This window comes from Centropristis striata, chromosome 12 (genome assembly GCF_030273125.1).
Source record: "Centropristis striata isolate RG_2023a ecotype Rhode Island chromosome 12, C.striata_1.0, whole genome shotgun sequence".
Classification (NCBI taxonomy): Eukaryota; Metazoa; Chordata; class Actinopteri; order Perciformes; family Serranidae; genus Centropristis; species Centropristis striata.
The window spans coordinates 34,070,530-34,093,040 of record NC_081528.1 but is presented as its reverse complement, the minus strand read 5'-3'; the positions used below and the strand labels follow the sequence as shown (position 1 = coordinate 34,093,040).

At 36.5% G+C, this 22,511-nt stretch overlaps 3 protein-coding genes across 10 annotated transcripts in view; 1 reads left to right on the top strand and 2 right to left on the bottom strand.

Moving 5' to 3' along the window:
* Positions 1–5,527, bottom strand: part of map7d3 (MAP7 domain containing 3) — a 32,652-nt gene extending 27,125 nt beyond the window's left edge. For 5 of the 8 annotated variants that reach the window (XM_059345764.1, XM_059345765.1, XM_059345766.1 and 2 more), the window contains exon 1: positions 5,376–5,523. In XM_059345764.1, the coding sequence (XP_059201747.1) occupies positions 5,376–5,421 (46 nt within the window). In that variant the 5' untranslated portion in view covers positions 5,422–5,523. Of the gene's footprint in view, positions 1–5,375 lie in introns of all 8 variants that reach the window. The other 3 variants (XM_059345761.1, XM_059345762.1, XM_059345769.1) reach the window with 2 other exon arrangements.
* Positions 5,528–8,188: 2,661 nt separating this feature from the next.
* Positions 8,189–13,538, bottom strand: LOC131981447 (tumor necrosis factor receptor superfamily member EDAR-like). The gene is made up of 9 exons (XM_059345717.1): positions 13,491–13,538; positions 11,996–12,174; positions 11,321–11,436; positions 11,143–11,193; positions 10,315–10,425; positions 10,075–10,222; positions 9,492–9,636; positions 8,940–8,979; positions 8,189–8,457 (listed from the first exon to the last, which is right to left on the bottom strand). Exons 1-9 carry the CDS (start codon positions 13,536–13,538, stop codon positions 8,189–8,191), a joined length of 1,107 nt encoding a protein of 368 aa, XP_059201700.1.
* A 3,282-nt stretch (positions 13,539–16,820) lies between these two features.
* Positions 16,821–18,692, top strand: LOC131981281 (adhesion G-protein coupled receptor G4-like). Its single transcript, XM_059345502.1, has 2 exons — positions 16,821–16,890; positions 18,019–18,692. The coding sequence occupies exons 1-2, from the start codon at positions 16,839–16,841 to the stop codon at positions 18,681–18,683; spliced, it is 717 nt and encodes a 238-aa protein (XP_059201485.1). The 5' UTR covers positions 16,821–16,838; the 3' UTR covers positions 18,684–18,692.
* Positions 18,693–22,511: the final 3,819 nt, after the last annotated feature.

The window sequence follows — 22,511 nt, the reverse complement described above, 5'->3', positions numbered from 1 at the left end:
GTGAATGACATGGTGTCCATTAGGGCTGGAACTAATGTCTCAATCTCTCTCTCTCTCCTTTTCTTTTCAAATCAAGTTTCAAATACCTGTCATCATATTTCATGACATCATTACACTGAAAAAAAAATCCTCGAACATAATATTCAATTTAAACAAAGTGATTCATCAGATTGAATGAGCTAGTCTTTTTTATTATCATTATTAAATCAGCTTTCTTGAATGGACCTGAGGCAATAAAGGCCTAAAATAATGACATAATAATAATCTTAGACTTATGCTATAACGGTTAAGGCAATAACTGCACTTTTTTTACTCAAAATCTGAATACTCTGGTGCAGAAGTTCAATGTGACCGACACACTGTAGGCTTGGGTAAAAATGTTACAAACTAATCTAATTCTTTAGTAAAAATATTAGTATAGCCATAACGTTATCTGCAACTGTGCAGAAATACAGATTTGAAACATAATAGATATGCACAGCATTCAAATGTTGATTGAGAATTAAAATGTTAACATTATGAATCAAGCTTCAGTCTATTCGATCCAGCCCCAAAGCTGATATTGTAACCCATAACCAGTAGATTTAGGATAACATCTATGAAGGGGCAAAATAGACCATATTAACTTGCACAAAATACTGCAAACAATTTAGCTGTGAACACAAATATTAAGTCTTATGGTGAGATCTTCTTACATGACGTGACAGGATTTAGACATTGTGCATGCTCTGGTCTTTAGAGGGAAGTAAAAGTAGACAGGAAAGAAAATGGGCTGAGTCTGTAGCAGCTGTTATGCAAAAACCATGCAGACTTTTTATTTAGGACTGCTACTGATGCAGAAAAGCATTGGTTATAGTGTTATAATAAGCCTCTCTATAAAAAGCACATACATTAAAGTGTTGATGAAAGTGCTTAAATGAGATAGAGAAAGAGATCCTGTTTTCCCAACAGACCTCAGGAGAGCCAGGTGTGCTCATAGAAATGAACAGAGCCAATCAGAGGAGCCGTCTCTCAACACTTCATCACTATGGAGACTTGCACTCATTATCATACATCACTGCTGCAGCAAACGCTTCAATAGGTGGACAAAACAACACACCTGGCCTCTAATTATACACCACAGTGATCGATGGTGTTATCAGAGGTAGATAATCAATTGTTTTGGTAAATATAGGCGGTAGTGTAGGGCAACAAATTAGATTGAAAGTACCAGTCTTCACTGTACTGCACTGTAATATTGTGACATTCAGTATACGCTGGAAAATCATTCTGAGTGTAGCACATATACAAATTGATTGGATGTGGTCCAACCTCCAGGCTGCTGGGTTGTAATGGCGGCAGTAAAGACCACCAGGGGGGCTGGGGTGACCCGGCCCTGCAGGCCAGAAACGCTTAACAGGAAACAGGATAGCCTGCATTAGATCATGACAAATCCAGTCAAATGCTAACATGGATGCAACGATGGCTCTCTAAATACCAAGTAAGATTTATTGTTTAAACATATTTTTACACGCTGTGTCACAGACACAATGTTGGTGTCGTGGCCAAGCAAGCTCTTCTGTCCCTCCTTCCAACTGCAGCCTTTAATGAGCCCTGCTGTATGCTCCAATTAAGAAGCTTGTTGCACAGGAAGTGTTTGCCCTCCTGAGTGGACAACCATAAGCCTCCACTGAGTGCTAAAAGTACGCAGGGACCTCTAACTCCAGCCAAACACATTAATCAGAGCTGAATGCACTGACCAAAACAACTTGAACCGGCAATTAGTTCCATTTTTTCTGTTAATTTTGTCCAAAAATTGTTTAAACCGTCTTGGGTAGTACTTTGATTCAATAAAAGTATCAACCTTTTTGGCCCACAGAGCTTGCCATCGCCGGCTCAAGAATTCAGGCCCTCAGATAACTCTGCTGATGCACGCTCACACACGTGCACACCCGTGCATGCACACACAAACACAGCAGGTTTTTCTGTGGGATTAGCCAGGACCTGTTCATGCAAAGGTAAGCCTTGGCTATTTGCAGTACTGGCAGGATAATGATGACACATCCCAGTTTCCTGGGGAGTCTCCTCTTCCAGGTGGACCAAATTCTCTTGTCGAGACGGGAACTGACAGGATCTGATCATATCCAAATGCATTATCAATCCAGTTCTTGCTTGGCTCTTTTCTCCATTTCTGTATAATAAAAGGTATTGGAGGCCTTAACAGAGTACTGAGAAAAAAGCCTTATTAGTCTATTACACAAGTAATTAACAGGTTAACTGGTCTAGCCAAATCAAAAACAAGTTGAAGCCAAGAGTGTTACATGTTACAGCACTAATTCACGCAACTTATCTTCTTTGCAGTCTGAAGCTCAAGTCCCACATTAAAACAAATGTTGACACCATGTCTCAGACAATATGCATCCCAGTGTTGTGAAGTTGTTTTAGATCAAAAAAAGAAGAAAAAAAATCTACTTTCAATAATTGGACAATGTGGAACTGGTTGCAAACAGGAATTTATTCACAAACCCCCAAATCTCTAGGAAAATTTGGCAGGGACCATATGCGATTGCATGCTGCTGTATTACATTCAAGTCTTTTATTAACGTGAAATGAAAGAAAATAAGGAAGAAATCATAAGGAAACTAGCAGTTATTGTTATGTACAAATTTACCATCTGATGCATTATGGAAAAAAACATTCTGATAAGACTGACCTTATTTACAGTCTATACAAATTAACATGTTTTGCTATTCAAATTTTTGGTCTGTGCACACACTAGTACTGTAACACATCCTGTCAGTCAATTTAAAAGGATGGAATAAAACAAAGGTGGGGCGTTTTTGCTACAAGTGGCCAGATCCAAGAAACATTTCCTCCTTTGGTTAGGTCTGACCAGTCGAGAAATATTTCTCATGCTTTTAATTCTGCAGCGGCAATTGCTGAGCCAGGATCAGGATAACCTTGCAGTGTGACTTGCAGTAGTGTGATCTCCCTTTATAATAGCAGGGTGCATTTTATCCTTGCTCACATTCTTGTGGAAAATGACCATGCAGATGAACTAGATTCCTCACATTACTTTATTATTGTCCGTCTGACTGAAGGCCGAGCAAAACTGACATCCTTACTCCTCACAATGCCAGGATTCCTACATATCACATCACTCAAAACTTTGTGGATATTTTGATAAAACCACAGAATTGGGTGGATGTGAATTCCAGATTGAGAATACTGAATGGAAAAGTGAAGGGAAACAGGAAGAATATGGGCTAAATACGGTCCGGTTGTTGCCAGGAGTAAAACATGCCTACACCCACACTGGGTATGCAGAAAACTCCCTCTTACCCCCCAAAAAACACTAAAAAACTGTCAGTTCAACTGCAGCACGAGTCATAACAAACTGTGCATTCATGCCCCCAGATGCAGACACAGAAAACATCCATGTCTACGTCAGGAGGGGGCCAGCTGAGGCATGGATGAGAAGCATTGATAGAGACTTTGCTGCTGCAGTTGGCCCACATAGTACTATTTGCTAAAAAGCAACATGCCTTTTGCTTAACAGAGCTGTTTGTGACATAAGGCTGTTGCTTGAAACACAACTCCTTTATCTCTTCATCAAGACATTTTTCTAAAAGCAACTATGCAGCCTTATTCTCTTATCAGAGCTGGAGTGTCTGACAGTGTCAGACACTCCAGCTTTATCTCAAATTCAGGTCAGACATTGTTATAGTTGCCCTCCCTGGAGAGTGGAGGGGGTTATGCCATATGTCAACAAATGGGCACAACTGTCCCATGGATACATGGGAGAAAAGACCACAATTGAATAAGATGTTTAAGCAGGAAGCTACAAACTGATGGTGTGAACCGGCTGGTCCTTGACTAGGAAAAAGCTGTCTGTTGATTTCCACTGCAGGAATCAGATCACTGCCAACTTTAAAGCCCCATGCTAAGAAATTATTCAAAGAGCCTGTGAATGTGACAGTAATATGTAGGTATGCATACTAAATAAAAATGCTGAATATCATCATGATGAGTATTTGAGTTGACTACATCAAAATTCATAAGTAGAACTCCAACAGGAATCTTTGTGTAAAACATCCACATATAAATTAAGTTTACTTCTTCAAAATAAATTAATATTTGACACACAGATTACATGGTTTAAATATTTTACATATCGTTAGCCTCATAGCATATTTGCCTAAGTCATATTTGAACGTTTTCGGGAAACAAGAAAAAACAATTTTTAGTAAGCCCATTGGTATTTTTAATTGATATTGTAACAGTAAGTTCAAATAGAAGTGTGAACAAGTTTGCATAAAAAATTAAACACATCGATTTCATAACAGATAAAAGTGACTGAGGCAGAATATGCCCTGACTAATTTTTCTCTTACATATAAATAATGTAGTTTGGTTTGTATGTAAGTCAAGGAGATGACTAAGGCAGAAAGTGATTATTGCCTATGTTCTCAACCTATCAGAACACTTTAACAAGTGTTCTGATAGGTTGAGAACATAGGCAATAAGGCAGAAAGATGCAGCAGTGGTAGGAGAGTTAAGTTAGGCAGATATCACAATTTGGCCAAAAAATGACTTAGGTAATTATGCTATGAGGCTAACGATATGGTTAACATAATATTTCAGTTACATTTACTCAATTTATGTGGTAATTGAGCCAAGTCAATTCATTCAGACGTACTTGAAAATATTACTTAAATTTATTAATTACTCATGTTTTGTTTAACCAACTTGAGAGCTTTCAAATCAACTTAATATTATTAAGTGTAAAAATGTTGCACTGATTGAACTAAGTAATATGCAGTATTATTTTAGCAGAGCGCTTCCTGAACTACTGATTGATAGCAGGCGATCACTTTTGACAATAATCCCCACGTGATGAACAACGTAATCTAAACTAGGCGCGTGTCAGTTACAGAGCAGTTAGCTTCGTTAACTGATCATAAACACATTCTAATATATTCAAACAGCCGTTGGTTAGACAACGTGATTAAAATGCGACAAAGCTAAAGCAAAGCTAGGTGAGCTAAGTAAAGTCGCGATATGTCAACCGGCTCAAAACTGCCTACAAAATATAGCATTACAACTTAAGTTAGCTAACATTAACTACAGCTACTTTATGGCGTTTAACTTTCCCCGAAACTTAGCCTATAGTTAGCCATCTGCTAGGATCGGTGACTTTAATCAAACTTATAACATTTTATGCGGGAAGGAGTTGCATATTTTTCCGCATCCATTGTCAGCAGATAACCGGGTAGCAAGCTAACGTTTCTAGCCGCTTTCAGATCAGCCTGTTAGCAAACGTTACAAACTGATAACTACACTTTAAGACACAACTGGGTCACGAAAATAACCACGACTGACAAGAGTTTTTCTTACCCATTTGGGCTCGCAAGCCTTTGAGAGTCGTAGTACCCTCCGCCATTTCTACGAAGTTTTCCTTCTCTGTTTTTTTCTAAAGCAGGGGCGCGTAACACATCGCAGCCGGTAGGACTCGGACACCACGGGGACGTGGACATCAAAGACCGGCTGAGGCGCAAAGAGGTCTCACTCTGACGCGTTCCCGGAAACCAAAAAAAGCCCGGATGAACAAAAGCTTCCAAATGCTGCTTTGTGAATAACACGTTTTTAGATATCGTCACCCTGTTAAAATATTCGCCTAAATAATTTTTTCAAGTTTTGCAGGAAACAAAAAAAAACATTTATTGATCATTTCACTCAAAAAGGATGTAACAAATGATGGCTATTGGCATAGTAATAACACTGTGTGTAAAGTATGTAACTTAAGAGAAATAAATGACATAGGCCATTTTTGAACATGCCTTTGTGACTTAAGCAAGATATGGTAACACTTTATTTTGAAGGTGTCTACATAAGAGTCACACAAGCCTGTCAGAAACATGACATGACAAGTATCATGAGTATTAATGTTACTTCAAAGTGTCATTAATGTTCATGACACATCCCATGTCATGTTTATGACACACTCATGTCACTCTTATGTAGACACCTTCAAAATAAAGTGTTACCATATCTTGCTTAAGTCACAAAGGCATGTTCAAAAAAATTGCCTAAGTCACATTTTATTTTGACTTAGACATAATAAATCCGCTTAAGTCACACACTTGACATAGGCCATTATCTTAAAAGGGTAAAATCACATGATCTGATCAACTGAGGATGTAGGTGATTTTACCATAGGTGGCCGGCGTCATTTAGGCAAAAAAAACCCAATTTTGACAAAAAATTACTTAGCCGATTTATTTTAACAGTATGGCGAAATGCTGCTTTGTGAATAATACGTTTTTAGATGTTTTCTTTTTTTAATCATTGTTTTCCAATCCATATTATTCATACATTAACAGTATTCAAATGTTAAATCAGTTTACCACTTATTACTGTTATTTGAGTCATATATTTTAATATTAGGCTGAATACTGGGAAAGTGGGACAGCTAAGCTTCATCATGATTGTGTTTTAATTAATTGGGCCTCCACTTGAATAATATTTAAATGTGTTCAAAGTGTCCAAGTTTGACAATAAAGGTGTCCCATGTTTGCAGTAGCGCCTTGAAAAATGTCTGTTTGACATACTATTACAATCAAAAGGAAAACATTAAAATTGATGCAGAAGTTAAATTATCAGAAATTGTCCCACTTCACCAGTATTCATCCTGTAGGCCTACATATTTTTGTTGTGTTTATTGTGTTTGTCATGTGAACTCCTCCACTTTCACTTCCAAGCATAACGTTGCATTTCTAGGAAGAGGCTGCAAGAGCTTTGTTCTGAATCACTTTCAACGAGTCAAATTCATAGAGACCATCAAGTACTATAATAATTAGCAAATAAAGCTGATTCTAATTATAAACAGTACGTTGTGCAAACTGAAGGTTTGTTATTATTTGTGACTGGTAGTGGTTTATCTTTTCAATAGACGATCTATAAGGGTTGCGATTAAAATACTAGCCACATTTGTCATGACACCAAATAGCGTCCCCTGTCGTTTATGTGGCAGCTATTGCATACTAATAAATTGAAAGTTAATACACAATATACAGTACAGGCCAAAAGTTTGGACACACACCTTCTCATTCAATGCGTTTTTCTTAATTTTCATGACTATTGACATTGTAGATTCTCACTGAAGGCATCAAAACTATGAATGAACACATGGAATTATGTACTTAACAAAAAAAGTGTGAAATAACTGAAAACATGTCTTGTATTTTAGATTCCTCAAAGTAACCACCCTTTGCTTACTAGAATATAAGACATGTTTTCAGTTATTTCACACTTTTTTGTTAAGTACATAATTCCACATGTGTTCATTAATAGTTTTGATGAATTTAAATGTCAATAGTCATGAAAATAAAGGAAACATATTGAATAAGAAGGTGTGTCCAAACTTTTGGCCTGTACTGTATAGTGTCTACACCAACAATAACTTTTTGGAGCCAATTAATAGAATACGAGTGAAACTTTTATGAAACACGGAGGTTTAATTAAACAAATACTGCACTTTTGGGATATAAAACATGTTTTCTATGTGGTTCTGAAATTCAGAAAATATCAGAGCAGAAGATGTTAAATAAGACACTAAACCTAACTGAAAATCTTTTTATCATTTGCATTTGAAAAAAATAGTGAAGGATTTTTTTAACCTTACCAGATTGAGTGTGCTGAAGAATCTACAGAGCTAGAGATGAAGGAAAAACGATCAGTCGGTAAACTTCTCCCAATGAGAGAAAAACACATTTTCTCAGGGCTCTGTGTTCTTCCTCCTGCCATGAACACTGTACCCTCTGTCCTGGTCTGTCTCACATGCTTTAGCCAGAGGGCCTCTCATCTATTTTACATGGTAAACAAGAAGAAACACCACATGTAGGGCTCAGTTGCAATGACCTGGATATTGTGTTATTTAACACTTTAAAGCACAGATAACGACTTCCTATCAGTAATTGACTTCATACAAGTGACAACTATTAAAAATGAAGCATTGATTCAGATGGAACTTGATACAGCAAAATGACACAGCAGTATTTCCACTTAGAAATAATACATTCCAGTAAGAAGAACGTCTTTGTGTCCCAACAATAAAGCTCATTGGCTGATCCACATGTAACAATGTCATTATGCAAAGCGGCCCAGAAATACTGTGAAGTCATGGTAAGACATCCTTCGGGTCTGAGTGGTCATTTGTGTGTCACCGCTCTGTGTATCCTAGCAACAACTTCAGAATGAGGCAGGAGTGCAGCAGCCTGGGCCAGCTGGGGCAGCAGCGTGTAGGTGGAGGTGCGCAGGTACTGGAAGAGGTCCTGGAAGCCTTGTAGATGAGCGTTCACCTGAGGTGGGACACCCAAAGACCGGCCCAATCTCCTCAGCACATTCCTACTGTCAGCAGAGTCAATCAGCAGGGACAAGTCCTGGACTGAGTCGTAGTCCAGCATATCGATACTCTGACCTGGAAAGAGTCAGAGCAGAATCCCAAACATGGACTCGAGACATGAGGGCCAACAACTGATGCTGCTAGAAAACCTCCGGACAAAATATTTATCATGGACACATGTCATATTTTTTAAAAAGAGGGGCCACTTACTTTTTTAAATGTTAATTTAATACTTGCAAAATTAATTAAAAAAATAAGAAGCACAACAATACGACGACGTGACAATATAACCTTGCAAAGAGAGGGGGAAATGGAAACAATTCTAAGTAAATTATTCAATAAAATAATTTTTTTTAAAAACGAGACAGAGTAACATTTATAGGATCACTTTAGAGACACTTTAGAGACCGAAATATACATATGACAGGTATATATAATATACATATGTCCCCCTCTTGGTCTGAGTATATATATATATATATATATATATATATATATATATATATATAAATATTAGATAACTTCTTCATTATGTAGGGCAGAAAAAACATACATACCTTGAGCCACTTCCCATATTGTCTGCAGTTTTTTCTCCATCTGATGTTGAAATAGAAAAGGGGACATTTTTACAGAAGTGAAGAATCAGCCCTGATTTGTATGATTAATATCTTAGAGTGAGCTTGTTATTGCACTGTTTTTGATTTACATGTCTTACACTTGAGGGCATCATACCAACTCTCTCACAGAATTGTGGCTGGAAGAAGAAACATGTTGCTGTTGTTTTTTATGCCATATACTTTGTTGAATTCGATTCCATTCGTACTGGGGTGTTGGCAGAAATCTCAATGGGGAAAATGTAAAAACCTCAACAAATAAAACCAAAACTATGTCCATGGCTAGATGCCACAATGGGTCATTTCCTCTTTTTTGTGCTGCAAAACTGACCACATGGACTTAAACCGATAATAATAAATAACAAATAAACTGTCAAACTAAAATTCTCTTGCAGTGAGTTTTTATCAACAACAGCACATTTTATATGAATTCAGTATGCTCATCTTCTGCTCACCTTGGCACCATGACTCTTAAGACTTATATAACCACGTTACCTCCTCTATGGAGGAGCAGCTTCTTTGCCTCTCCTCCTGTGGGGCGTTCTCCTCTTTCTGACTGGAGGGCTTAATGTTGGTGGTGACATTAATCACAATAGAAGTAGGATGCACCTCATTCTCATGGCTCAGCGCGCTCAGGCCTCTGGGAAGAGATGAAATCAACGTAAATAATTACACAGAAACCAGTGGCGGTTCTAGACCAGTTTTACTGTGGGGGCCAAGCAGGGGCCATAGTTTAATCAGAGGGGCACATTAAAAAACAGCAGAGATTATATTTAAGCATTCAAAACCTTTATTTTAGCTTATTTAAAAATCTCATTTAAGTATATTTGGAAGATACAAAAACATTGATTGAAACAATGAGATTTACCAACAATAATAACTATTTTTGTCCGACAATGACATTTCTCATTTCTGTGCACAATTACTTTTTTTATTTTGAAAGTGAAGTACAGTGAGTTATAAATTGATCATTTTATTATTAATTTGCCTGGAGGCCCCTGTGTAGAACCGCCACTGACAGAGACTGATAGAGGTCAGTTGAATAAATTATCAAGAGTATGTTGAATTTGCGAAGCACCTTAGAGGGTCTTGAGCTGAAACAAGTGTCTGTGAAGGGCCCTCTGATTGTCCTGCTGCTCTCTCTGTGGGGCTGGATGAAGGTGTGTACTGAAGGTCATCTACAGATAAAAGCCCTTCAGGCCCAGGACAGTACACAGGAGCCTGCTCTGATTATACCAGCAAATATGGTTAAAACATAGACAATTAAAAACAATGGGCAGATGTAGAGACGAATTATGGAGATGGTGAACAAACTCACTGAATCTCTCGGCAGTCAGGAGGACGGCCCAGAACAGCAGAGCGAGGAGGAAGATGGAGGAAGCTGAAGCTGAACCAATCAGGGCCATTGAAAGGGTTTCTTCTTTTACTCCTTCATTCATCAGACAATCAGTCACATTCAAAATCTTGCATTTTACTTTCTATGATAACATGTTAAGATGCTTATTGTAAAAAATAAAAAAATCCTCCCACCCTCTGTCTGAAACCCTCCATAAAAGTCTTCAGTCTGCTCTGAATGGTCTCTGTTTCTGCAAGATGTTCTTTCTTTGTGACAGCAACATGTGATCCAGTCAAACCATGATCTTATCCTAATGAGCTAATCCTAATCAAGTAGTTTTGTTGCCCAAACATGTATTTATTTATTTATTACTCTTCCCCTCATTTTGTCCTGAGATTGTTTGCACTTTGGTCCATTGGGGACTGGATATTGCTGCTACCCTCACACTGATTTGTTGCCACTGACAGAGGGAATTGTTTGGTTTATGCGCTGTCCTGCTTTTGTTTTGTTTGTTTGTTTTGTTTGTTGTTTTGTTTTTGCTTTGTCTCGTGCGCTGTCTGACTGGAGACTGCAAACTGAATTGCCCTATTTGGGATAAATAAAGTTGTTTGAATTGAATTGAATGAACATAACCAAATTGCAACTGAAAACTTTATTCTAATGAATGTACATGTGACATAAGAATGGGAGCCAAATCTCAATGGGTTGTTGAATCACATTTGTGCTGAGAGGCAGCCCACAAAATGTGTTGAATAGTCATATTTCACAGGTTGTAGTGCTGGTACACATTCGAGATACTGGGTTACTCACTCTTCTCTTCAGGTTCTTTGACGTTCCCCCTGGGTGCAGTGACGGCACTCTCTGCCGGAGAACAACAGTTATTACTTTTCCTTGACAACGTCTCTGGATAGTCACCGGTCAATAAAACTATTTATCCAGGCTTATTAACCTTGTCAGTCCGTCTGCAGGGTTTATCTCTGGTTCTTACCTCCTTTAGAGCTGCGAGCCGTCAAAAGCAAACACTCTTTATGGACTGTGTCATGACTGTAACAAGGCACACAGGACAGCTCCACTTCCCCTGTCCTGCTCCTGAGTTCATAATACCTGTACACACACAGCGTCATACACTTAGCACAGAAACAAATGCTTGCACTTATTAGAACCTGGTCTCACAGGAATCCGTGAAATAGCCATGGATTCGCTTAACTCAAAATCCGTGGAATAGCCACGGAATCGCTCAAATTTCCGTGAAACTGACAAGGATTTCGCTACAATGCAAGTTAAAGACAGTCATATCCCGTGGCCATCCCATTGATATTTTTTCCTATTGGTTTGTTCCAAGTCACGTGACTTTCAAGGTTCCGGTGGTCAGAACAAAAAACATGGCGGACAGTTCTCTCATTTTTAGTGAAAAAATTAATATTTTGACTTTGTTTCTGCATAAAAATGGATTTTGATCACATTTCTAGCGAGAAATATATGTTTTATTTTCTAAATATTCACTCAGTGAATGTACATAATCACTTTGTATGTTGGAATAGCCACGGGATATGACTGTCATTAACTTGCATTGTAGCGAAATCCGTGTCAGTTTCACGGAAATTTGAGCGTGAGACCATGTTGCTTATTACGTGTTAAAGCTGGCAGTGTTGGTGTAACTCACGCTGGGAGGCAGTGGCTGCACTGGGCGTCACTGGTAGGTGAGCACGCTGTTTTCTTCAGGCGGTTCAGCAGGTTGCACTGGGTGCATCGGATGCAGGGAGCGACACCTGTATCTGCACTGAACGCCCCTTCTTCACACACAATACAGACTCCTTCACCCCCATCTCCAAAACCACAGTCCTGAGAAGATAGATAGATAGATAGATAGATAGATAGATAGATAGATAGATAGATAGATAGATAGATAGATAGATAGATAGATAGATAGATAGATAGATAGATAGATAGATAGATAGATAGATAGATAGATAGATAGATAGATAGATAGATAGATAGATAGATAGATTTCGGTTGTCACAGCAGTCCGGTATTCAAGTACAATAAAAATATAATACAATAGAATAAAATAAAATACTGAGGTAGCATAAATAAAAACAACAATAGAGAAAAACACAGAATAGAACAGAACAAGGACACTTAAAAAAAGTTAAAAAAAAAAGCAGATCAGTTGGTAGGATGGTTGACAAGATGAAGGTAATTATACTGATTACATTACATTACATGTCATTTAGCAGACGCTTTTGTCCAAAGCGACTTACAATAAGTACTGATGATAAGATGGCAACAACGCTATAGTGACTAGATGGTATATAATAATAATAATAATAATAGTACAGTATATAATATATAATATATATAATATAATATGATATAATATCATATCATATCATATCATATAATATAATAAATAATAAACAATATAAAATAAAATTAAAAATATAAATAAAGTAATTATAAGTAAAATAATATAATTATAAAATAAAATAATATAAGTAAGTAGTAGTAATAAGTAGCAAAAGAATAAGGATATATGATGGAACAAAAATGGTGCTGCCACTGTTATGTGTTCTGTGTTTTACCTCTGAGAGCTGCTCTCCCGGCCCACATACAGGACACGCAACACAAGTGCCGTTAGTGTGTAAGAACTCTGTCTGATTGCAGCTGGGCTCAGTTTGAACCAGCACACACCAAACCTGAGGAAATTAAAATAGCTATTGGTGGGAAAAATGTTCACGGCCTTTACCAAAGTAAAAGTAGCAACAACACCATTACAGTAAAAGTCCTGCATTCAAAGGATCGGTGTTTAGTCAGAGAACTACAGTGGCCTTCAGATAACGTAAAAATGCAAAAAGACGCTCTCTTTAGGCCCCACTGCATCATGTGACAGACCCAGAAGTAATTCCACAGTCTTGCCACTATTTCAAATTGACTTTAGAGCCTAGTGTTGTTCCTGGGAGCTCACTTGCTCTTTGTGAAGAGATGAAGGGCTCATTATACACTAACAAAATCACAGTTCTTTCATTAACTGGATAAACAAGTAGAATACTTGCTTTAGTACCGTGAGAAAATGTTCTTTGACCACTGAAAATGATGACTGTCTGGAGATGATGCAGGATTAGACAGTCAGTTTTAGAAATGTTAAAGGTCAGACTCACCATAATCAGAGCAGCACAGAAAGAAGCCTCCATTGGCAAACGATGCATGTTTCTTCTCTGAATGCTGAGGAGTTTATTAACACTTTTCCTTGATACACTGAAACTGCAATCCTAAAAAAAGTAGATATTCGCTCATCATCACAACTTTAAAATGACACATATAATGACAGCTGATACAAAGATAGATAGATGGATAGATAGATAGATAGATAGATAGATAGATAGATAGATAGATAGATAGATAGATAGATAGATAGATAGATAGATAGATAGATAGATAGATAGATAGATAGATAGATAGATAGATAGATAGATAGATAGATAGATAAATAAATAGATAGATTACTTTATTCATCCCCAAAGGGAAATTCGGTTATCACAGCAGTCAGTATTCAAGTACAATAAAATACAATAAAATACAATATAATATAATAAAATACTGTGATAGCATAAATAAAGACAACAATAGAAAAAAACACAGAATAGAAGAAGGACATTATACTGATGATATGATGGCAACAATGCTATAGTGACTAGACAGTATATAATAATAATAATAATAATAGTACAGTATAGAATATATAATATAATATGTAATAATAAATAGCAACAATATAAAATAAAAATAAAGAAAATAATTATAAAGAAAATAATATGATATATAATATATACATATATAATAATAGTAATAGTAATAATAATAATAAATAAGGCCGGTATAATAATAATAATAGTAGTATATTAGTATACATATATTATATATAGGTTATATTAGTATATAAAGAAGATACACATTGTTAGAGGCTAACAGAGTAAAACAAATAGAAATGTACTTACCTTACTGATGGATATAGTTCAATAAGCAGTGTGTCTCCAATCACTTACATGCAGGTATCTACTCGTGGCAGTTTGGTTTGCTCCACATGCAGCAGAGGTAAAGTGATGGGAAAACTCTTTGGGAATGCCCCTCAATCTACATCACGAATGACGCAGGAGAGGTTCCCCACCAGACTATCAGTGGACCAATGAATACAAGACTTTCAGGTCCCCCACCTGGGCGCCTCACGTCACACCTGCTCTTCTCATATTCCCTCTGGGGAACCCGCTTGTTTTGGCTCTGGCCTCTCAGACGGAAAGCAGACGATGGGAGGAGGGAATTAAAAAGCATGAATGAGGCCCTTGTTCACAAGTGTTTCCAACAAAGAGACTTTGTGAAAGTGTGTATGTGTTGCAGGCTGCAGTAAAATATTTAATACTACAGCCAGTTTTACTTTGTTCTCCTGAATTCCACTGAATCATAAAAAAGTTCCCAAACAGAAAAATATCAGTTGCAATATACTATTTGACCACTTAGTGGTAGTATGGAGCCATCAGACTGACAAAAATGCCATCCAGTATTTAAGTATTTCACCATATTTATCTCTGCTTAAGTGAACATATTATTAGACTTTTATTTAGCTGTGGGTGACCTATTTGTGTTTTTGTTTTGTTCTGTGTATTTGTTGTTCGCTTCCATTTTTATTTATTTTATTATTTATTTTTATTTTATTTTATTTTATTATTTTATATTTATTTTATGTATTATTTTTGTTATTATTATTATTATTATTATTATTTTACTTGTTACACTTGACACTGTTTTGACTCTCGTAATGTCATCTCTTGATTTTGTTATGTCACTGAAAAATCAATAAACAAATGTTTAAAAAAAAAAAAAAGTATTTCACCACTCTGACAGTATATAATGGGTGTAAAAAAAAAGGAGGAGTTATTGACATATATTGCTCGTTTAAATTGCTTAGCCTTAAAGGAAGGCTGTACATTGGACCTGCTTTACTTTCAGGTCCGTAGAGCTGAGAACAAGGCAGACAGCCATCATACGTCACACAGAGAGCCAATTAGATTTGTTTGAGCAGTTATCACTTGAGGATACTTGTAAAGCACAAGAGCAGAGCAAGAATATTACTTTGACTGTTTGCAGACAGGACATACAGAACACACACATTCACACAGACGCCTGATGTCCCAGTCATAATTATGAACATAGTGGGCTTTGTGCAAGACAAACAGATTCATACTCAAGTGGCTTGTTTGAGTGATTAAGGAGAACTTGCAGCATTCACCAATTTTCTCATAATTTAGACTTTTCTTTAAGCCAAAAATGCAATTGATTAGTGGTATTAGTCATGCAGTTTTTTTCACAAACGGATAGTAGATTTTATTACTTTCTATATTCTATATAAATCATAAAGTAATGAAATGTTTTTTTTCATGAGGCCCATTTAACCTGAAAAATATAATATATATTAATGCCAATCTTCTTTTTTTTTTTTTGAAAATTATATTTATTGGGTTTTTAGAATTAACATGACACATACATTAATGAGGGTTTACATGCCCACATTCTTCCAAAACAAAATAGACAAGACAAATTACCACTAAAACAAAGAACAAGACAAAGTGAAACAAAAAAACAATAGATACAAAAATAATAATATTAATTAAAAAATAAATAAATAACAAACCCTGTATTTCCTATGTAGCTGCTGTGTTGAATATTACATTTTCTTTATACACTTCATTGTCCTTCAAGTGTTATTAATGCCAATCTTCTGCTTTTAGCTGGTCTGACCATTATTATCAGTTGGAATCAAGAAGGATTGTGATTGTGATTTCTCAGAAGGATTGTGTAAAATTGATTTAAAAAATTAAAAATGTAAAGTTTGTTTTGTATTGAGACAAGCTATTTTAAATGTCACACAATAATAGCACATCTGTATCATCAACATGTCCACACACCAGGGTGTGAGTCAAGTATTTCTCTATATCCTGCAGTGTTTCTTTAAACTTTAAGCCTTGGTAAGATAATTATTAACATTAAAACTCACACTAAAAGGAAATACATTCACACCGGACGTGAATGTGCTCGTGGGAGGATTTTGAGGTTCACTTTTACAGAGGTTTCATGAAGTTGTGATTGTGATGTTATCGGGCTTGTTAGTTATGTTTATTGCCGGTGATTAATGAGTAACTCGGGGAACTACAGGGTGAGGGTGTGGAGGTCTTCTTATAGAGAAATAACGTGACGTTCACCAGCAGACTCAGAGAAAACCAGCTCCCCGTGGACTGATATTGGTTGCTAAATTTCTCCTGAAATAGCCTAAACGTCAGCTCTCGAGGACATAACCATGGTAAGTCTAAGTTATTAATTTAGCCACCGAATTGAATAACAGTTGTGTTATTTTATATTGAAGCCAAATTAAAAAAGAACTGTGTATTGTACTTATACTGTCACTTTTCAGCAGATGACCACTTGATTGACATCAAAAGCCTTTTTTCTTTGCTGCCATGAACTCCGTCACAGCTCTCATCTGTCTGTCTTCGCTGCTTCTGGGTTCAAGTAAGATTTCAGACCAGTTCAATGAGCGCTTGACTATATTTAAAGGGACAGTTCACCCCAAAATCAAAAATGCACATTTGTCTTCTTACATGTCATGCTTGTTGTAAGCAATTTTATGTATGAACTATACTTAAAGCAAAATAGTTACATGAAACAACATCTGTGGATTATTTTATTTAACATAACCAGGATTTCTTAAAAGGGACACTGCTGTTGAGTTTTTCAAATACATTTTTTAGCACCACAAACCAAATTCCTTCTCATTTCATTATATTAACCCTTTATCAGACAAAGAACTATATTTGGTAGTTAGAGTCAGGTAATATTTTGAGAAAAAAGTGGCAAATTTAAGAGATTTAAAGTGGCAAATCTGCGCGAAAAAAGTCGCAGATTTACGAGAAAAAAGTGGGAAAAAAGCAACTTTTTTGTCCCAGATTCACCACTTTAAATCTCATAAATCTACGCATTTTTTTCTCATAGATTTGTCACTTTAATCTCGGAAACTTTTTTCTCAAAATATTATTTTCGTATGTTTTTCTCACACATTCTGGCAGTATGTAATATCCTCCAATATTCTCTAGGGTTGAAATTTGGAATTTGCAAGTATTTCAATGAGTGCCCTATTTAGGGTTAAAGTGGTGAATCTGGGGGAAAAAGTTGCTTTTTTCCCCACTTTTTTCTCGTAAATCTGCGAGTTTTTTCACACAGTTTTGCCACTTTAAATCTCTTAAATCTGCAACTTTTTTTTTTGTAGATTTGCCACTTTAATCTAGTAAATTTGCCACTTTAATCTAGTAAATTTGCAATTTTTTTTCTCTAAATATTACCTGAAGTTACCAAATATAGCTCTTTGCCTGATAAAGGGTTAAAGAGAAGGCAAACGTCTCTATGGCTCAGCAAAGGGGGTACATATGTTTTATTTTTTATTTTTGTGGTGAACTGTTTAGAGTGATATAGAATATCACACAGAAATTGCTGTAAATAGCAAATACTGTCATCAATTGTTTTGTTTTTTTATTGTGTTTATTTCCTTTATTGCCTGTTGTGGGACAAATGAGAACAACTGATTGTTTTGATGGCATATATTATGCTCTAAGCCTATCTCTGTGGTTTCCTTTGTTGTTCCAGCTGCCTCTACCAGCACCAGCCTTTGGGGTAAGAAGGTGCAGTTAAAGGGTCGTACATGTATTTGGCAGCTACAGCCAGATGTTGTGATACCAGCCCTCGCCGAGCTGAGTGTGTGCATGCTTATACGGCGCTCCTATGACACAGACTGGACAGGTTTTGACTACAAAGCACCAGGGGGAATATACACAGAGCTGGGCCTCGGGGGCACGGCCGGACAGATGACAGTATGGCTTTTTGGAGAAAAACAAATCTTGAAAAGTAATATGAAATTGCATGAATGGCAATCTGTCTGTGTCACCTGGTCTGGCCCGGCTCAGAGGCTGCAGGTCTACATTAATGGAACCAGGCTGCTTGAGGCCCCCGTGAGCCCCAAAACACCCCGGAAACTGGCCCCAGGCGGCACCCTCACTCTGGGGGTGTCTCATTACGTAGCGGCAAGCGGTGAAGTGAAGCCGGAGACGGGGAAGGAACTGCTCGGTGACATTGGTCTGTTCAGGATTTGGGCCAGAGAATGGAGCGCCGTGGAGCTGAGCGGGCCCAGCTGTGCGGATGGAGACGTGGTGAGGTGGGACCTGCAGCACTGGAGGCACGGCTGCCCTGCTGTGCCTGACAGCACCATACACTGTGGTAAATATGCATTTTCATTTCATGATGACGCAGTTTGAGCTGTCAGGGCTTCCTCACCTATCCACACAACAATGCAATCAATTGTAGGTGAGAGTTGACTGAGTGGGCAGATATAACACTTTGCTGTTCAGTAACAACACTGTAAAGGTCAAAGAAAAGGTAAAACACACAGTCCTGAGTTGAGCAGTAACTGGATCGCAAACCTGTTAATATGTCTGACACTTTCCTTTAGAAATAAAAAAATAGAAAAATGCTCTTCTTCTTCTTCTTCTTTTCTATTCTTTTCTTCTTTAACATATATCACTCCTGTAGCGATGACAGTTAGCTCTTAAAGTTATGTACTTACTTGATTCCTGTGGTCTATGTCTAGTACCATCAGGTTGAATGCACTTATTGTAAGTCGCTTTGGACAAAAGCGTCAGCTAAATGACATGTAATGTAATGTAAAAAAAATATTGCAGCCATTTTCTTTCTTTTCTTTCCTTTTTCAGCATGGTCACATTATGAAATCAAAATGTGGACATCCATAGTTTACTCTACAACGCCTGGAAACTGTTCAATGTCACTGGAGGAAGTCACAAGAAGCTGGGTATGAAGAGCATATGAATATTTCATAGACTTTCACAAAGAATTACTTTTTTTACAAACCAGTCACATTTGTCCTATACAATCCCAATTTTAATATAATTTAGACTGTGTAAAAACAGAATGCATCAAATTCCAAATTCAGTGTACCAAAAAAAACAACAGCGTATCAGTTTGAACATGACACATAGTCTTTATACAGTTTTAAATTGAGTATATGTCAGATAGAAGTAGTAAATGATCACATTCTGTTTTAGACAACATCCCAGCTTTGTTCCAATCAAGGTTGTACAGTAATTCATCTTTCTTGTCATCTCTTATCAGTTGGATAGCGTTTTCCCTCCAAACATTTCTGTCCGTGACGTCTTTGTGTCATCCTCAAGGTAACACTCCTTCTGTTAAACAAACACTCCTGCAGTGGTAGAGAGAGCGGTCAGATTATTTGCTTCAGTAAAAGCAGCAACGCTGCAATGCAAAGACTGTTAGTTTAAGGTAAAAGTCCTGCATTGGAAATATCAACAAAATACTCAGTTGAATTTTCTATGGTCAAATTACTGAATGCAACAAAAGAAAACTAAAAACTATATTATTGGATTCATATTTTTACAGTTGCATTAATTAGGACATTGTAATTTACTGTTGTATTTGGTTTAGATTAAACTAATTTTAAAAGGGGACATATGTTAATTTTCAGGTTCATTCTTGTATTTGTGGTTCATTAGAATATGTTTACATTCTTTCACAGTATTTATACAGCAACTATATCTGCTTAGTAATCAAAAATGACATTTCACTATTTACAATACCTTTACATGCTGTTGAACATTAATCTCTAACAGTGCATCGTTTTTGTAAACTCTGTCAAATGAATATAGTGGAGTAAAAAGTGCAATCTTTTTTAAATATTTTGAATTGTAGTGGGATAGTAGTATAAAGTACCATAAAAAGGAAATACAATAATATAGACTAATAATATTAAAACATTCAAGTAGAATATATATTTGAACTCAAGCACAGTTCTTGATTAAATGTATATATTTCTTTCCACCACTGCCAGCGTTTTCTCACTGAGACACAATAGCTGTTTGTGTGTGCAGTGGATGATAGAAGTGATTGGTGCATTGTAAATCTACTGTGTTCACGGTTGCAATCCTTGTCAACATTCCTGTCTGTAATTTGCTGTTATCTGTGTTCCCATACAGCCGTACCTGTCATGTGGTTAATAATTCTGCTGCTCGACCTGCGCCGCAGCCTCAGGTACACCACTATTAACAGCCCACAGTTTGATTTTCCACGGGAAGAAGCAGCAATATCCTCAAAGAACAGTTGATTAGGGAACAAATGAAGGGCTTTTTGGCACAATGTGATTTTTCCAAAGAAATGAATGACGCATGTGAGCACTGAGGTCAGTTCAGAGGCAGGGCAGGTGTGGGCAAGTAAGTAAAACCTGTATAAGACTGTGTAAAATAAGTAAAACCTTTTAATTAAGATGTGAAAAAAATCTTTGTTTTCAGGGTTCAAGAGCATCAAACTCCACCTGTGACCAGTGGTAAGATGAATTCAAGACATAATATAACATGCATAAAGACATAAAGCATTCATACATAAGTATAAAACAGTAACAGTAGAGTAATTAATGTAAAATCAATAAGGAGTTATATAGATATTGGAAGATATTGCACATGATACTGGAAGATATTGCACATGATATTGGAATATATTGCACATGATATTGGAAGGTAATATTGCATATGATTTTGGAAAATATTGCACATGATACTGGAAGATATTGCACATGATATTGGAAGATATTGCACATGATATTGGAAAATATTGCACATGATACTGGAAGATATTGCACATGATACTGAAAGATATTGCACATGAAATTGAAAAATGTTGCACGATATAGAAAAATATTGCACATGATACTAAAGGGTAATATTGCACATGACACTGAAAAACATTGCACTTAATATTTAAGTGATATTGCGCATGATATTGAAAGATTATAATTTATGATTTTTAAGTGATGTTATACATGATATTGAAAAAGTAATATTGCACATTATATTGACATTATTCTCAGTGTAGAAAATTGTATAACTCAAACCAGAACGTCAAAAGGATTATAATAACTACAGTATATACATAAAGAAGCACAAGCCAAATATTCTCCAAACCCCTGAATCAGATTTAACTTGTCGTAACATTTGAATTCATGCAAAGTTTCAGCTGTAGAGTCTATGTGAATGTGGATCCTGCTGCTAATGTGGCAGTCGTTCAGGAGAACATTACGTTGTTGCTGAGCTCGACCTTCTCTAACGACACCTTCAACCTAACAGCCAGCAGCATCAGCATACTGCCTCTGGGTATGTATAGTCTGTATAGTGCACTTCACTAAACACACTCCCTGTTGCGTTTTATTGGACCACTGCATCAGTCAAACATTAACCAAACACAGATTTTATGACCATTATTATTGTCTTCAAATAGGATGTATGTTCATGTCACATGAAGTTGACCGTTTTTATTGGAGGTGTATTTACGCACATAATTGTATAATATTTGTTCAGTTCTTGTTTTTTATAGACACAGAGCAGAGTCTGGCTTTAACTGGAAACGTTCACTTAGTGCATTAAGATGAAAAAATCTATTAAATTGATTTAATCTGTCATGACTTTGCTTGTGATGTGGCTCAATTAAAAGGATGCTGCAGATACACTAATTACAACTGCAGCAATATATTAAAGCTGGAGGATTTTTTTCTGTTTCTAAAAATACCTAACAGAGACTTTTAGTGATAATAATTCAGCATTTCTATAATTTGATTTCCATTAGACATTGTGCTATTTATATATTTTTTAATTTGAATATGTATAACTCTTTGTAATAAATTATTTATCTTGTCTTTTAGAGTTGCCCCCTGTAGTGTCAGAACCTCTGCCAACATTCAGCACTGGTGCTCCTCCATCAGGTGAGCAGTCTTTGACGAACTGGTTTATCTGTAATGATATTAGTCATTTGTTTTAAGTCAAGTGCAGATTATTTTACTATTTATCTATTTATTCTCCTATTTAGGTATCTATTTACCTATCTAGTTGTTCATCACGTTGTTTATATTTTCTTTCCCGTTGTATTTTAGTTTTTATCCTCTCCTGTTGTTTTTTAGTCTTTTAGTTTTTATCCTGTTGTCTTTTAGTCTTTTAGTTTTTATCCTGTCCTGTTGTCTTTTAGTCTTTTAGTTTTTATCCTGTCCTGTTGTCTTTTAGTCTTTTTGT

Excerpts from the sequence above, each read along its gene's own strand:
- LOC131981447 (XM_059345717.1), bottom strand. The coding sequence starts at position 13,538 with ATGCATCGTTTGCCAATGGAGGCTTCTTTCTGTGCTGCTCTGATTATG. Across the intron at positions 10,223-10,314 it reads CCTGACTGCCGAGAGATTCA|AGCAGGCTCCTGTGTACTGT; the intron begins GTGAGTTTGTTC and ends TGGTATAATCAG. Across the intron at positions 8,980-9,491 it reads GCTGCTCCTCCATAGAGGAG|ATGGAGAAAAAACTGCAGAC; the intron begins GTAACGTGGTTA and ends TTTCAACATCAG.
- LOC131981281 (XM_059345502.1), top strand. The coding sequence starts at position 16,839 with ATGAACTCCGTCACAGCTCTCATCTGTCTGTCTTCGCTGCTTCTGGGT. Across the intron at positions 16,891-18,018 it reads TTCGCTGCTTCTGGGTTCAA|CTGCCTCTACCAGCACCAGC; the intron begins GTAAGATTTCAG and ends TTGTTGTTCCAG.